At 38.9% G+C, this 16,313-nt stretch overlaps 1 protein-coding gene across 3 annotated transcripts in view; it reads left to right on the forward strand.

Annotated features, from left to right (window-relative positions):
• BCO2 (beta-carotene oxygenase 2) overlaps positions 1-14,751 on the forward strand; it is a 77,483-nt gene extending 62,732 nt beyond the window's left edge. For 2 of the 3 annotated variants that reach the window (XM_053593713.1, XM_053593711.1), the window contains 4 exons: positions 1,795-1,932; positions 2,513-2,695; positions 12,994-13,104; positions 14,487-14,750. In XM_053593713.1, coding sequence (XP_053449688.1) covers positions 1,795-1,932; positions 2,513-2,695; positions 12,994-13,104; positions 14,487-14,600 — 546 coding nt within the window. In that variant the 3' untranslated portion in view covers positions 14,601-14,750. Of the gene's footprint in view, positions 1-1,794; positions 1,933-2,512; positions 2,696-12,993; positions 13,105-14,486 lie in introns of all 3 variants that reach the window. The other variant, XM_053593710.1, reaches the window with a different exon arrangement.
• Positions 14,752-16,313: the final 1,562 nt, after the last annotated feature.

The following is a 16,313-nucleotide window of genomic DNA, read 5'->3' on the forward strand; positions in this document are numbered from 1 at the left end:
TGGCATGCAAACATCGGTTTAAGTTCCTATTTTCAATCGTTTTAGGTATATATCTAAAAGTAGAATTGCTGGATCATGTAGTAATTCTGTGTTATCTTTTGGGGGCATTGCCAAAGTTTTCCACAGTAGCTGTACACATTTTTCATTCCCACCAGCAATGCATAAGAGTTCCAATTTCGTCACATTCTCACCACATTTATTATTTTTCTTTCTTTCTTTTTTTAAATAATAGCCATCCTAATGGGTATGACGTAGTATCTCATTGTGGTTTTCAGTTGCAGTTCCCTAATGACTAATGCTGTTAAGCATCTGTGTAAATCTTTAGGGGAAAAGTTGCCCCAGTATCTAGTCCATCTCTGTGGGTTTCTTTTTTTCCCAAACCTGGACCCATTGTTCCTCACTGTCTTTTTAGCTCATCAATGCCTACAAGCAGCTGTTTTAAACATTTTTTCCAGCTTTTCTAGCTGTTCTCAATGGGATGGTTGACCCACATTACCTAATCCAATCGTTATTTGTATTTTGTTTGTTTATTTGTTTAGCTATGGTTTTGCAAAAAGAAAAGAAGTTTAAACATAATTAAATGTAATTTTAGAAAAGATAATTCTTTATGAAACTTATGAATATCACTAAATCTTTACTCAGTAAAAATATTTCTATAGAAGATGGAGATCATATAGACTAGATACATAGATACATAGTATATGGGAGGAAATGGTGTGATTTGTTCTCAATCCTACAGCATTTCAAGAGGGGAAAATGTGCTTAAAGCACATATTGTTAGGGAAATTGCGCTTATTTTATATAGGTCTCCTGCGTAAATAGCATCTACACAGAGGTTTTGTTGGGGGCTCCCAGGATTACTTCTAGATTTGATGATGTGAAAGGAAGACTCACAGGATTCAACATATATTCATGACTCTGATAACAGTAAAAGGACAGAAAGCAAAATAAGCAAATGTAAAAGGCACATCAGATGAAGACCGGAGGAAAACAGGTGCATACTTCCAGGAGTCCTCTCCCAGCAGTATCATAATAAACATACTTAGTTCCTCCAGGAACACATGGTTAACGTGTGAAATGTAGCCTTTCAAAGATGCTTATCCAAGCCTGGTTGTTCAGGGCTTTTACTGGGGATGAATCATGTAGGCCTACATCCCCTACATGACTAATCTCAGTTTCAGATCATTATAAATCACCTTGTTAGCGTAAACTATCTATATAAATTACTATGGTAAGACTTAAAGTTTCACACATGCAAGACATTCTTATCAGACACAACATCCCAAGAACTCAGTTCCCAGGAGCAAGTCAAGAGTCAGTCATGAAAACAGCCCAGCCCTGCTAAGTCAATTCTTTTCTGCACAGAAGTTAGTCCTGACCAAACCTGAAGAAGGGAGCACCTCTTGTTATTCTCTAGTCCCTTTCCATTTTATAATATAATCATATGTTTACTTGATGCTAATTAAATAACAAATACTTAATAATTTTTAAATTTGTCTATTGTCATTATTCCTTCACTAGAATATAAGTTCTGTGAGGCTGAAGAATATAACTTCAGTAAGCCTGTAGTTTAGTTTAGTTTAGTTTATTCACTCCTGTATCCTAAGAATCTAAAACAGTGCTTGGCATATAGTAGATACTCAATAAATATTTGTTAAATAAATGAAAGAATGGAAATTATTATTTATGTAATTACTTAGGAATGCCAATAATGTTGATTGAGTCTAAATTATTGGGACATACTGTTATCCTACTAATGACAATTTTCATCTGTTCTTTCTCCCTCCTAAACAGGTCTATAATTCAGCAGCCAGATCATTCCCTCGAAGATTTGTTTTGCCCTTGAATATAGGTTTGAATGCCCCTGAAGGAGAGAACCTCAATCCATTGTTCTATTCTTCAGCCAGTGCTGTGAAACAGGCCGATGGAAAGGTATGCTATGAGCGGGCATTAGACTAAGATTAATGTTAGTAAGTGTCACTTTTACTGATGTTACTTTATTCATTGGTTATTCTCCACAATATTTAGTGCCTAATAAGTTTGATGATATTTAGCCAAGCAGGGTAAAATTATGGATTATCGCTTGTATAAGATTTGCAGAAACTGGGTTGGAATGAGCACTGTGTTTTTCTGTATCCTTTGTGTGTTTTGAAACAGAGATATACTCATGGGATGCCTAAGCATTTGAGATTGGCACTGGCAATTCCCACCTTTTAGGTAATATGTGCTTTTTACAAGCTTATTGTGCAGCTAGCAATGTCAGCTTTAGCAGAATAAAAAGCATACTTCTACCACCTATGACATTGACAGCTTATTCATAAAATCTGATAATCTTTTATGCATTCATATGTATGATGAAAAGAGGAAACATATTAAAAAATGACATAGAAACTCAGTATACAAGCCTTGTCACAAACCCCTGTAAGGCATTAGTCCTCTTGCTGACCCACATAAAAAGAAAACAAGTTGAGAATTAAGCAACCATTATAAATCCTTTTGGAATCTCTTTTAGATCTGGTGCACTCATGAAAATCTACATCATGAAGACCTAGAAGAGGAAGGAGGCATTGAGTTTCCCCAGATCAACTATGGCCAATTTAGTGGCAAAAAGTATAATTTCTTCTATGGTTGTGGCTTTCGACATTTGGTGGGGGACTCTCTGATCAAGGTTGACGTGGTGAATAAGACACTGAAGGTGATGAAAATCTCTATCCTTTTCTGAATTTGACATGTTCTTACGTTTGAATTAGTTGTTTTGTTTAAAGTAGCTCTTGACTTAAAAAAATTTTTTTTTATTTATTATTAAATCATAGCTGTGTACATTAATGCAATCATGGGGCACCATACACTGGTTTTATAGACCATTTGACATATTTTCATCATACTGGTTAACATAGCCTTCCTGGCCTTTTCTTAGTTATTGTGTTGAGACATTTATACTCTACATCCAGTAAGTTTCACATGTACCCTTGTAAGATGCACCATAGATGTGATCCCACCAATCACCCTCCCTCTGCCCATCCTCCCTCCCCTCCCCTCCCCTCTCCTTCCTTTAAATTTATTTTTTATTTTTAACTTATTTACTTTTTTTTTTTTACATTACAATGTTTGCATTTATTAGGTAAAGTCCCTGTTGTGGTTTTATCTTGCACCCAGGAGGTGTGCCATATACCTTTACATTATGTCCATTATGTGGGAGCACACCAAACCTACTCCCTCCTCTCCCTCCCCTTTCCTGCCTCCCTCCTCCCCCCAACTCAAATTAAATCAAGTTTTTCTCTTGTGTGGGCAGTGTATTAGGTCATCTACTGTCTTCATATTATTACTGAGTATATTGCATACTTGCTTTTCCATTCTTGTGATACTTTACTAAGAAGAATGTGTTTCAACTCCATCTGGGTTAGTACAAAAGATATAAAGCCTCCATCTTTTTATGGCTGAATAGTATTCCAGGATATACATATACCACAGTTTGTTAATCTATTCATGGGTTGATGGGCAGTTGGGTTGTTTCTATATCTTGGTGATTCTAAATCGAGCTGTGATAAACAATCTAGTGCAAATGTCCTTATGATGAAATGATTTTTTTTCTCCTGGGTAGATGCCTAGTTGTAGGATTGCAGGATCAAATGGAAGGTCCATTTTGAGTTCTTTGATGATTCCCCAGACTTCTTTCCAAAGAGGCTGTATTATTTTGCAGTCCCACCAACAGGGTAAAAGTCTCCATATCTGTGCCAGCGTCTGCAACTTTGGGACTTTGTCATGTGAGCTATTCTTACTGTGGTTAGGTGATATCTTAGGGTGCTTTTGATTCGGATTTCTCTGATGATTAGGACAATGAGTATTTTTTTCATGTGTTTCTTGGCCATTCATCTGTCTTCTTCAGAGAAGGTTCTGTTCATGTCTCTTGCCCAGTGATAGAAGGTATTGTTTGTTCTTTTTTGTTGATTAATTTGAGTTCTGTGTAGATTCTAGTTATCAACTCTTTGTCAGATTTGTCAAATATCTTTCCATTCAGAAGGTTGTCTATTTGCTTTGATTGTTGTGTCCTTAACTGTGTAGAAGCTTTTCAGCTTAATTAAGTCCCATGTGTTTATTTTTGTTGATGTTGCTATTGCCACTGATGTCTTCTTCATAAAGTCTTTCCCCACGTAGACATCCTCAAGAGTTTTTCTCTTGCTTTCTTTTTAGGCTTTTATCATTTCATATCTTAGACTTAAATTTTTAATCCATGTTGAGTCAATTTTTATAACTGGTGAAAGATGTAGTTCCAGTATCGGTCTTTTTTTTTTTTTTTTCTTTTTTTTTTTTTTATTGTTGGGGATTCATTGAGGGTACAATAAGCCAGTTACACTGATTGCAATTGTTAGGTAAAGTCCCTCTTGCAATCATGTCTTGCCCCCATAAAGTGTGACATACACTAAGGCCCCACCCCCCTCCCTCCATCCCTCTTTCTGCTTCCCCCCCCATAACCTTAATTGTCATTAATTGTCCTCATATCAAGATTGAGTACATAGGATTCATGCTTCTCCATTCTTGTGATGCTTTACTAAGAATAATGTCTTCCACTTCCATCCAGGTTAATACGAAGGATGTAAAGTCTCCATTTTTTTTGATGGCTGAATAGTATTCCATGGTATACATATACCACAGCTTGTTAATCCATTCCTGGGTTGGTGGGCATTTAGGCTGTTTCCACATTTTGGCGATTGTAAATTGAGCTGCAACAAACAGTCTAGTACAAGTGTCCTTATGATAAAAGGATTTTTTTCCTTCTGGGTAGATGCCCAGTAATGGGATTGCAGGATCGAATGGGAGGTCTAGCTTGAGTGCTTCGAGGTTTCTCCATACTTCCTTCCAGAAAGGTTGTACGAGTTTGCAGTTCCACCAGCAGTGTAAAAGTGTTCCCTTCTCTCCACATCCACGCCAGCATCTGCAGTTTTGAGATTTTGTGATGTGGGCCATTCTCACTGGGGTTAGATGATATCTCAGGGATGTTTTGATTTGCATTTCTCTAATATATAGAGATGATGAACATTTTTTCATGTGTTTGTTAGCCATTCGTCTGTCGTCTTTAGAGAAAGTTCTGTTCATGTCTCTTGCCCATTGATATAAGGGATTGTTGGCTTTTTTCATGTGGATTAATTTGAGTTCTCTATAGATTCTGGTTATCAAGCTTTTGTCTGATTGAAAATATGCAAATATCCTTTCCCATTGTGTGGGTTGTCTCTTTGCTTTGGTTATTGTCTCCTTAGCTGTACAGAAGCTTTTCAGTTTAATGAAGTCCCATTTGTTTATTTTTGTTGTTGTTGCAATTGCCATGGCAGTCTTCTTCATGAAGTCTTCCCCCAGGCCAATATCTTCCAGTGTTTTTCCTATGCTTTCTTTGAGGATTTTTATTGTTTCACGCCTTAAATTTAAGTCCTTTATCCATCTTGAATCAATTTTTGTGAGTGGGGAAAGGTGTGGGTCCAGATTCAGTCTTTTACATGTAGACATCCAATTCTCCCAACACCATTTATTGAATAGGGAGTCTTTCCCCCAAGGTAAGTTCTTGTTTGGTTTATCGAAGATTAGGTGGTTGTAAGATGTTAGTTTCAGTTCTTGGTGTTCAATTCGATTCCAAGTGTCTATGTCTCTGTTTTTGTGCCAGTACCATGCTGTCTTGAGCACTATGGCTTTGTAGTACAGACTAAAATCTGGTATGCTGATGCCCCCGGCTTTATTTTTGTTACTAAGAACTGCCTTTGCTATATGGGGTTTTTTCCGGTTCCATACAAAATGCAGAATCATTTTTTCCAAATCTTGAAAGTACGATGTAGGTACTTTGATAGGAATGGCATTGAATAGGTAGATTGCTTTGGGAAGTATAGACATTTTAACAATGTTGATTCTTCCCATCCATGAGCATGGTATGTTCTTCCATTTGTTAAAATCCTCTGCTATTTCCTTTCTGAGGAGTTCATAGTTTTCTTTATAGAGGTCCTTCACCTCCGTCGTTAGGTATATTCCTAGGTATTTCATTTTCTTTGAAACTATGGTGAAGGGAGTTGTGTCCTTAATTAGCTTCTCATCTTGACTGTTATTGGTGTATACAAAGGCTACTGACTTGTGGACATTGATTTTATATCCTGAAACATTACTGTATTTTTTGATGACTTCTAGGAGTCTTGTGGTTGAGTCTTTGGGGTTCTCTAAGTATAAGATCATGTCGTCAGCAAAGAGGGAGAGTTTGACCTCCTCTGCTCCCATTTGGATTCCCTTTATTTCCTTGTCTTGCCTAATTGTATTGGCTAGAACTTCCACAGTATCGGTCTTTTACATGTGGTTATCCAGTTCTCCCAGCACTCTTTATTGAATAGGTATTCTTTTCTCCAGTGTATGCTTTTGTTTGGTTTATCAAAGATCAGATGGCAATAGGAAGCTGGTTTCATCTCTAGGTTTTCTATTCTGTTCCAAATGTCTATGCCTCTATTTTTGTGCCAATACCGGGCTGTTTTTGTTGTTGTTGTTGTTGTTTGTTTGTTTTTTGAGACAGAGCCTCAAGCTGTCACCCTGGGTAGAATGTTGTGGCATCACGGCTCACAGAAACCTCCAACTCCTGGGCTTAAGCGATTCTCTTGACTCAGCTTCCCAAGTAGCTGGGACTACAGGTGTCTGCTATATTTTGGTTGCAGCCATCATTGTTGTTTGGTGGGCCCGGGCTGGATTTGAACCTGCCAGCTAAGGTGTATGTGGCTGGCACCTTAGCTGCTTGAGCCACAGGCATCGAGCTACCATGCTGTTTTGATCACTGTGGACTTGTAATATAGCCTAAAGTCTGGTAGAGCGATGCCTCTGGCTTTTATTACTAAGAATTGCCTTGGCCATATGGTTTTGTTCCTGGTTCTATATAAAGCAAAGCATTGTTTTTCTAGTTCTTCAAAGTATGATGTTGGTATTTTAATGGGGATTGCATTAAACCTGTAGATTGCTTTGGGTAACATAGACATTTTAACAATGTCGATTCTTTCCGGCAAAGAGCATGGTATGTTTTTCCATTTGTTAATGTCTTCTGCTATTTCTTTTCTTAGGATTTAATAATTATCTTTGTAAAGTTCCTTCACCTCCTTTGTTAGGTATATTCCCAGGTCTTTCCCTTTTTTTGAAGCTACTGTGAAGGGTACTGTGTCCTTGATTTGTATCTTAACTTGACTATTATCGGCTACTGAGGCTACTGATTTGTGGGCATTGATTTTGTACCCTGAGACATTACTGTATCTCTTGATAACTTCCAGGAATCTTATAGTTGAGTCTTTGAGGTTCTCTAAGTATAAGATCATATCAAAGAGTGAAAGTTTGATCTCCTCTGCCCCCATTTGGATGCCCTTAATACTCTTCTCTTGCCTGATTGCCTTGGCTAGAACTTCCAGAACTAGGTTGAATAGTAATGGCGATAGAGGACATCTTTGTCATGTTCCACTTCTAAGTGGAAAAGCTTTCAGTTTACTCCATTCAGTATGATATTGGCTGTGGGTTTGTTATAGACGGCTTCAATCAGTTTAAGAAATGTGCCATCTATGTCTATTTTCTTAAGTGTTCTTGTTAAAAAAGGATGCTGAATTTTATTAAATGCTTTTTCTACACCTATTGAGTAGATCTTTTGGTCTTTGTTTTTCTTCTGTTGATGTGGTGTATTACATTTACAGATTTGTGTATGATAAACCAACCGTGCATCCATGGGATGAAGCCCACTTGATTGTGATGTATAATTTTTTTTTTTTTTTTTTGGTAGAGACAGAGTCTCACTGTACCGCCCTCAGGTAGAGTGCCGTGGCGTCACACGGCTCACAGCAACCTCTTAACCCTTGGGCTTATGCGATTCTCTTGCCTCAGCCTCCCGAGCAGCTGGGACTACAGGCGCCCGCCACAACGCCCGGCTATTTTTTTTTTGGTTGCAGTTTGGCCGGGGCTGGGTTTGAACCCGCCACCCTCGGCATATGGGGCTGGCGCCCCACTCACTGAGCCACAGGAGCCGCCTGTGATGTATAATTTTTTAATGTGTAGCTGCAGTCTATTTGCTTGGATTTTATTGAGTATTTTTGCATCAATGCTCATTAGTGAAATTGGTCTATAGTTCTCCTTTCCTGCTTTTGTATCAGGTTGATGTTTGCTTCTTAGAATGTCCTAGGGAAGCTTCCTTGCTTCTCAATTGTTTTGGAATAGGTTGTGTAGTATAAGTACAAACTTGTGTTTGAAGTTTTGTTAGAAATCTAGTGTGAAGCCTTCTCGTCTAGGGCTTCTTTTTGTAGTTGTTGTTGTAGTTGAGAACTTCTTTATTGCTTCTTCAATTTCAGTGATGGATATTGGTCTTTTCAAGAGATCTATTTCTTCCTGGTTAAGTCTAGGGAAATGGTGTGATTCCAGGTATTATCCCATTTCCTCTACATCATCAAATTTTGGGGCATAGAGTTTCTTATAGTAATCAAAGATAATCTCTTGTGTCTCTGTGGTATCTGTTGTTGTTTCCCCCTTTTTATTTCAGATTGATGTTATTAGAGATTCTACTTTTCTGTTTCTAGTTAATCTGGCCCAAAGTTTATCAATTATCTCTTTTTTTTTTTTTTGAGATAGAGTATCACTATGTTGCCCTCAGTAGAGTGCTATGGCATCACAGCTCACAGCAACCTCAAACTCTTGGAATTAAGCGATTCTCTTGCCTCAGCCTCCCAAGTAGCTGGGGCTACAGGCACCCGCCACAATACTCAGCTATTTTTTGTTGCATTGCCATTGTTGTGCTAGCTGGCCTGGGCTGGGTTCAAACCTACCAGCCTTGGTATATGTGGCTGATGCCGTAACTACTGTGCTATAGGTGCTGAACCTCAATTGTCTTTTTGAAGAACCAACTTTTTGTTTCATCAATTTTCTGAAAGATTCTTTTTTTCAGTTTCATTTATTTCTGATTTAGTTTTGGTTATTTCTTTTCTTCTGCTAGGTTTGGGATTAGATTGCTCTTCCTTTTCCATTTTCTTGAGATGATTCATTAGGTTGTTCATGTGTGCTATTTCTGTTTTCTTTTTTTTTTTTTTTTTAATGTAAGCACCTAATGTTATAAATTTCCCTCTTAGACTGCTTCTGCAGTATCCCACAGGTTTTGATAGCTTGTGACTTCATTGTTATGTCTGAAGAATCTAATACATTCTTTCTTTATCTCCCCCTTGACACAGCCATCATTCAGTATAAGGTTGTTTAGTTTCCATGCCTTTGTGAGGGGAAGAACATTTTTTTAGGGTTGAATTCTACCTTTATTTCCTGGTGGTCTGAAAAGATACAAGGTATAATTTTAATTCTTTTAATTTTGTTGAGGTTTGATTTGTGTCCTAGGACATGAGCTATTTTGGAGTCTGTTTCATGGGCTGATGAGAAAAATGTATACTCACTAGCTTTGGGATGGTATATTCTGTATATGTCTATTAAGCCCATTTGTTCTAGGGTTGTATTTAAGTCCCTTGTTTCTTTGTTTACTTTCTGTTAACAAGATCTGTCCAGTTCTATCAGAGGGGTATTTAAGTCCCCAGTTATCATAGCATTGTAGGATATAATATTGTTCAGACCAGTTAGGGTCTGTTTCATAAATATAGGAGCATTTAAGTGGTGTATATTTATTTATTTATTTATTTTGTGGAGACAGAGTCTCACTTTACCACCCTTGGTAGAGTGCCATGACATCACAGGGCTCACAGCAACCCCAGCTTTTGGGCTTTCGTGATTCTCTTGCCTCAGCCTCCCGAGCAGCTGGGACTACAGGTATCCACCACAACACCCGGCTATTTTTTTGTTGTTGTTGCAGTTTGGCTGGGGCTGGGTTTGAACCTGCCACCCTCGGTATATGGGGCCGGTGCCCTACTCATATTTAGAGTTGAAATGTCCTGTTCTATTATTCCCTTCACCAGTATGTAGTGATTATCTTTGCATTTCTTAACTTTAGTTGCTTTAAATCCACTTGCATCTGAAAATAAGATTGCTATCCCTTTTTTCTTCTGATTTCCATTTGGCTGAAATATTGTTTTCCAACTCTTCACCCTGATTCTTGTTTTGTCCTTCAAGATTAGATGTGTTTCTTGGACATATTATATAGATGATTTGTACTTTTTTATCTAGTCAGCTAGCCTGTGCCTTTTCATCCTAGTTTGTGAAAGTCTATTGCTTAGTTTTATCCTTTTATCATTGTGGCAACTAGGATTTGTCCTTTAATTTCTGGGTATCTACTTTGGTCATGGTCCATTGTGATGGTCAGTGTGGAGAATGAACCTGAATATTTCCTGCAGAGCTGGTCTTGTTGTGGTGAATTTCCTCAATATTTTCATGTCAGTAAAAGACTTTACTTCTCCATTGAATTTATTTCTTGGGTAAATTTTTGGATTTTGTTTTGGTGATTTTCCACTTTCCTTCCAATTCCCTTCATTGTTTTTCTTTTTTGGTAGAGACAGAATCTTGCTTTATTGCCGTAGGTAGAGTGCCGTGGTGTCCCACTGCTTACAGCAACCTCTAATTCCTGGGCTTAGGTGATTCTCTTGCCTCGGCCTCCTGAGTAGATGAGACTACAGGCACCTGCCATAACGCCCAGCTATTTTTTTTTTTTTTTGGTTGTTGCAGTTTGGCCAGGGCCGGGTTCAAGCCTGCCACCCTTGATATATGGGACCAGCACCCTACTCATTGAGCCACAGGCGCCACCTTCCCTTTGTTGTTTTTTATATCCATACTTTAAATTCCTTTTCTGTCATTTCTATAATTTTTTATAGGTGAGATCCTGTGGGGTAGCTACCTCATGATCTCTTGGAGGGGTTGATCTGTTCTGGTTTTTCATGTTGCCAGAATTTTTTTGTTGGTTGCTCCTCGCGTGTGTGTGTGTTTTTCTTGTTCACTTCTTTACTCTACTTTTCCCTCTCACTTCCTTCTTCTCTTTAAATTTCCTTGTCTCTGGGCTTATGTGTTGGAGTGGCCTCTTGGTCTAGGGCCTAAAGGAAGAAAAGATGAAGGAATGGGAAGGGAGAGAAGAAAGGAAAAGAGAAAAAAACAGGGGTGAAAGGAAAAAATAAAAAATGGAGAGAAGAAGGATGGAAAGAGAATAACTGGAGAGTAACAGTGGTGTTTTTCAAGGCACTTTGACCCACATCCATAATTCAAGTACTCTGTGGGACTGGACTGAGTGGGTCTCTCAAGGTCAGGAGTTCCTTTCCATCCTGAGCAAAGCAAGACCTCACCTCTTCCAAATATAGGAGAAATCAAAATGTGTCATGGTGAGGACCTACTAATACAGTCTTTCAAAGAGTAAAGCTAGAAGGATGCCCTAGACCATGGGCTCAAATCCTCCTTTAGCCAGCCTAATGTGTGGCACCCTAGTCCAGGCCTCAAAGCGAGGCTCTGTCTCATAAATAGAAAACAGAATGAAATAGAACAAAATAGATAAAAGAAAGGAAACAAAAAGAAAAAGAAAACATAATAGCAATAAAGAAAGTTAAAAACAAAATTATACAAAGTGTAAAAAAGAGGGATATCTTAATTGTTGTTTGAGAAATTTATGAAGGAAAGATGAGAATAGCAGAAAAATCTCTATAAAAAGAAAAAAGGAGATAAATAGAAAAATAAAAAGAGGCATAAAAACTGTAGCAAAATGGAACCTTTGATATTAAAGAAAATAAAAATGAAAACATAAAAATATATCAAAAGAAAAAAACAAGAAAAAATCAAAAAAAATAAAAAGTATTTTGCAATATACTGCCTGGGTGATACTCCCAGAAGATAGGGAAAAAACAAGAGAAAAAATACATATTGCAATATGTTGCCTGGGCACCAGGTGGTGCTCCAGCAGTTCAGAGATGCAAAACACACATGCTGATTGTACTGTATAAGATGGGCGCTGGAAGCCACTATTCAGTTGTGAGGAGACCTGGTCCCATCTTCCGATTTATTTGCCCTAAATCAGGGCTTGATCACTTGGCTAGTGCTCAATCCCCACATGGCTGGAAGCTTAAAGCTCTTGCCAGACATCCCAGGAAACACAACTGAACCTTCCAAATAGTACCCCTTGGTCACAAAGGGGCTTTCCTGAGGATGCAGGAGCCTCCCAACTCACCCCAAGTTTGGCTGCCTGAGCTCAGCAGGCACCCACACTAGAGCCAGCCACGTGCTGGGATCCTGTGCTCCCACAATGGCAGTGCCCTGGTAGCAGCTGAACGAATGGGAGTTCCACCCTGCCTGGTGGTTCAATCCTGGGAGCCAAGTGCTGTTTAAGTTCACTTGCTTTAGCCCTCCTAAGGCAGCTCCAGCAAGCACTCAAGTACAAAAAAAACTGCAGGACAGGGCTTCCCTGTCTCTAGTCCTCTGCCAGAGGGCCAGCTGGCTTTTGCACATACCCAGGCACTCACTTTCTCCACTGCTCCTGACCTCCCCCTTGGCTCCTGGAATGCCCTGCTGTCTCACTGTGCCCCTGATTGATGTTTTTGGGCAGGACATACTAGCTAGAGGTGACTGGAGTCTTCTCTCTGTGATCTCACCTGCAAGTGGCTGCTGAGATGTCTCTAGTCTGTCATCTTGCTCTACCCCCCAAATTCTTTAATATTTAAGCAGCTCAGCCAGTTTCTTTATTGAGTTTAAAAACCATGAAGTCATCTAAGTTAGGGTTATGTTCCTTGTAGGGAATCTAGATGGACCCCAAGCTCCCAATATGTGCTTGATCTTGATGTTATTTTGGCAGAAATCATGGGGTTAAGTTTGTTGGGACACCCATTTTTCAGGTTGATGGGAAATTATAATTACACAAATTTTGTTCAATGGTGATGAGATATGGGGCTGCAAAATCTCTTTCTTTTCTATATTCCACTCAGCAAGCCTGACTCTTTTACTTTTGGAATATTCTATTGATAGCCAAATTCATGCTTGGGGTGACAAAAGGTATGGAAAATTTTTGCCTCACAACTGACCTTTTATCAAATACTTTTTGGGAACTTGCAGGTTTGGAAAAAAGAGAACTATTATCCCTCAGAACCTGTTTTTGTTCCAGTACCAGGAGCCACTGAAGAAGATAGTGGGGTTATTCTTTCTGTGGTGATCACACCCAATCAGGTAAACATATTTCCTTGTCACTGGTCATAAGGAAAAGCACACTGAGCCATCTGATAAATCGAGGATGCATATTGATGCTGTCCGTAGTTTACTTTGATTCCAATATGGCATCTTCTCCCTTCTCTTCCCCTTCTTAGAGTTTACATACTCTTTATCACAATTCATACTTTATTATTGTTTTAAAGTTCTATTTGTAAGACCATAATAATAATTTACATTTGAATAGGAATTTGTTAAGTTACACATTATTTTCATATATGATATCTCATGTAGTCATCAAAACAACTTCATGGGATACCATTTTACACATGTGAAATTTGTAATTTAAAGAAGTTGAAAGAGACTTGCATGGGATCTCATAATGATCAAGTAATTTATTTTCTTTTTTAAGATAGATGCTCACTCGCTTGTCCTAGATAGAGTGCAGTAGCATGGTCTTACTCACTGCAACCTCCAATGTCTAAGCTTAAGCAAACCTCCTGCTTCAGCCTCCCAAGAAACTAGGACTGCAGGCATGTACTACCGCACCTAGCTAATTTTAAAAGTTTTTGTAGAGATAGGGTCTCACTGTGTTGCCCAGGCTGGTCTAGAACTCCTAGCCTCAAGTGATCCTCTCACCTAGGCCTCCCAAAGTGCTAAGATTATAGGCATGAGTCAGTATTTAAATCTAAGTCTTCTGATTTTTAGTCTAATATTCATAACACCATTGGTGTTGCCAATTTCAATGAAATGACTTCAAAGTCCGATGTCATAATCCCTGGCCTAGTGTCTTAATAATGCTATTTATTACCAGACTTCTTCTCTGGGAAATCTGATGGCAAACAGGTTCACTTTGGATACCACCTTTGATCATTTATTAGTGACTTTCTGGAGTGTAGGATTCTGAGGCCTTTTAAGGGTTCAGCATAAAGTGCTGTGATCTTTTAGTGATTTCTGCCGTGGGAGTAGGAGGACTTCATCCTCATGTGTTGGGGTAAATCCCCATCTGTCTTGCAGTGATGCCCTTTGAACAGTTCCAAAGTAACACAAAATAGAGACATTTCTAATTTGGAAGAAAGAGTTTCTATGTCTCTTAATAAATTGGAAAGGAGCAAGCAAAAAGATGATTAAATTCAAAGAAAGCCTATGAAAGTGATTGATATAAACAACTTAATTTCTTTGCTTTAGGTATGAACTTCTTAGCCATGATTTCCTTTTTAGTCCAGTTCAGTGATTCAAAAATATTTAGTGGGTGAACAGGCAAGGCCCTGTGTTAGGTACAGGGGGTAGATATGAAGATGTATAAAACATGGTCTCACCATTAGGATTTGTACAGCCAGTGGAGGAGATTGTGTTTTGATTTTAAAAAGAAAGAATTTTCAATGTTGTCTTTCCTGTTCTAGAATGAAAGCAATTTCCTCCTAGTGTTGGATGCCAAGAACTTTGAAGAACTGGGCCGAGCAGAAGTACCTATGCAAATGCCTTATGGTTTCCATGGCACCTTCGTACCCACATGATAAGACAACTACAAAGCCTGGAAACTAAGTTTAAAACTGCTGAGCTCAATACAGAGAGTAAAAAGAGTACCCTGCCTCCCAAACCATAGACATTGGTTTTTAAATGTCTATTAAACAGAATTCATGAAATAATTATGGTTTTATTTTTTCTTATGGGTTTTCCTTGAAATCATTAAGGAAGTGTTGATACAACATTTTGAATTCAGTTTTAAATTTACTGTATTGGATGTATCTTCCTTTAGGTAACAATAAGAATACATGAAAGAAGAACTAAACCTGGGTCATTACCACCATCAGAAAGGTGGGTGACAGAGGTCGTAGGAGAAGAAATGATCATAGGTAGTAGACTTTGAATATAACTACCAATGATCATAGGTATAACTCAGAAGAGCACCTTGTTCTTTCCTTCACAGACTACCTATTACTGTTTGTTGGTCCTATTCAGAGGATAGGAAGCCAGTTAAATCATGTTTGGAGGCTTCTTCTAAACTGGCTTTTTCTCTGATGTCCACAGCAGATACTACTGTAGCTGCACAACCCTCCTACGGACCACCTCCTACCACTCCCTACCCATGCCCAGCCCTCCCTCGGAGGTAATAGTTTTTAGGAACATCACTAAAGTCAGGCACTTCTCCAGGTGTATAACCCTCCAGGGATCGATGAAGAGCTACTAGTTCTTCATTTAATTGGGCAACAGGTGGCACCAAAGACCACATAATCTCTTCTTTTCTTTTCTTTTTTTCCCTCAGTTTTTGGCCAGGGCTGGGTTTGAACCTGCCACCTCTGGTATATGGGGCTGGAGCCCTACTCCTTGAGCCACAGGCCTGTCCAGCTCTATCATTCTAAACCCTGCCAGTTTTTACCAATAGCCCTAAAGCAGCCAAGGTTTGTCACTTAAACCATACTCTTACCAACACCCTCAAAAACCCTTGTTCACTCTTCCTTCAGTTACACTCCCTCCCTCAGCCGAACTCTACTCCCATGCTTTCTCTGCATGGGAGTTGTTGCTGAAGAAGGGCCCCGGACATGAAATTTGGGGTACCTAAGAACTCAAGATTAGGCTTTCTGCATAGTCCTGGCCCAACAAGAATCAGTTTCTGCTCTAATTTTCCTTAAGAGTTATTTCAAATGTCAAAAACCCTTTCTTCTTAAGTGATGTGCTCCACACACACAAATGCCACGTGTGGGGGCTTGCACTGTGGCAATAAAGCAGAAGGGCTGGGTTTGTGAGATGCAAACCAGAGCAACAGGTTTAGAATGGCAAGAAGATGCCTAAATATAATTAATACAGCAGGTGCAGGAGCACAGAGCCTGGAGGTACCATGAGAATGTAAGTCCCCCTATATCTCACAGAGCCCCTGAAAAGGTATTCATTGTACTTCCTTAGACTACACGTGGAGATTTGATCTATCTTATTTTGATCCGAAGGAGGAAGGAGAGACTGGTTGATGGTTGACCTCTGGAAAGCACACAGATCTGTATGTCTTTCCTCTGTTTATAAATCTTTATCTTAATACACAGGGATAAAGTTCAGACATCCAAGAGTTAATAATGTGTGTATAATCATAAGATTTTTCACCCAAGGATACATGAATTCTTCCTTGGCCCTGCTATCTGTAAGTATCTTGAAGGGAAAGAAAAAAAATGCTCAATGGTATTTTATAGTCTAGGCACATATGCCTGGTAATCCAAGTAGAAAGTTCTGGTAAAATT

Source organism: Nycticebus coucang, chromosome 6 (genome assembly GCF_027406575.1).
Source record: "Nycticebus coucang isolate mNycCou1 chromosome 6, mNycCou1.pri, whole genome shotgun sequence".
NCBI classification, from domain to species: domain Eukaryota; kingdom Metazoa; phylum Chordata; class Mammalia; order Primates; family Lorisidae; genus Nycticebus; species Nycticebus coucang.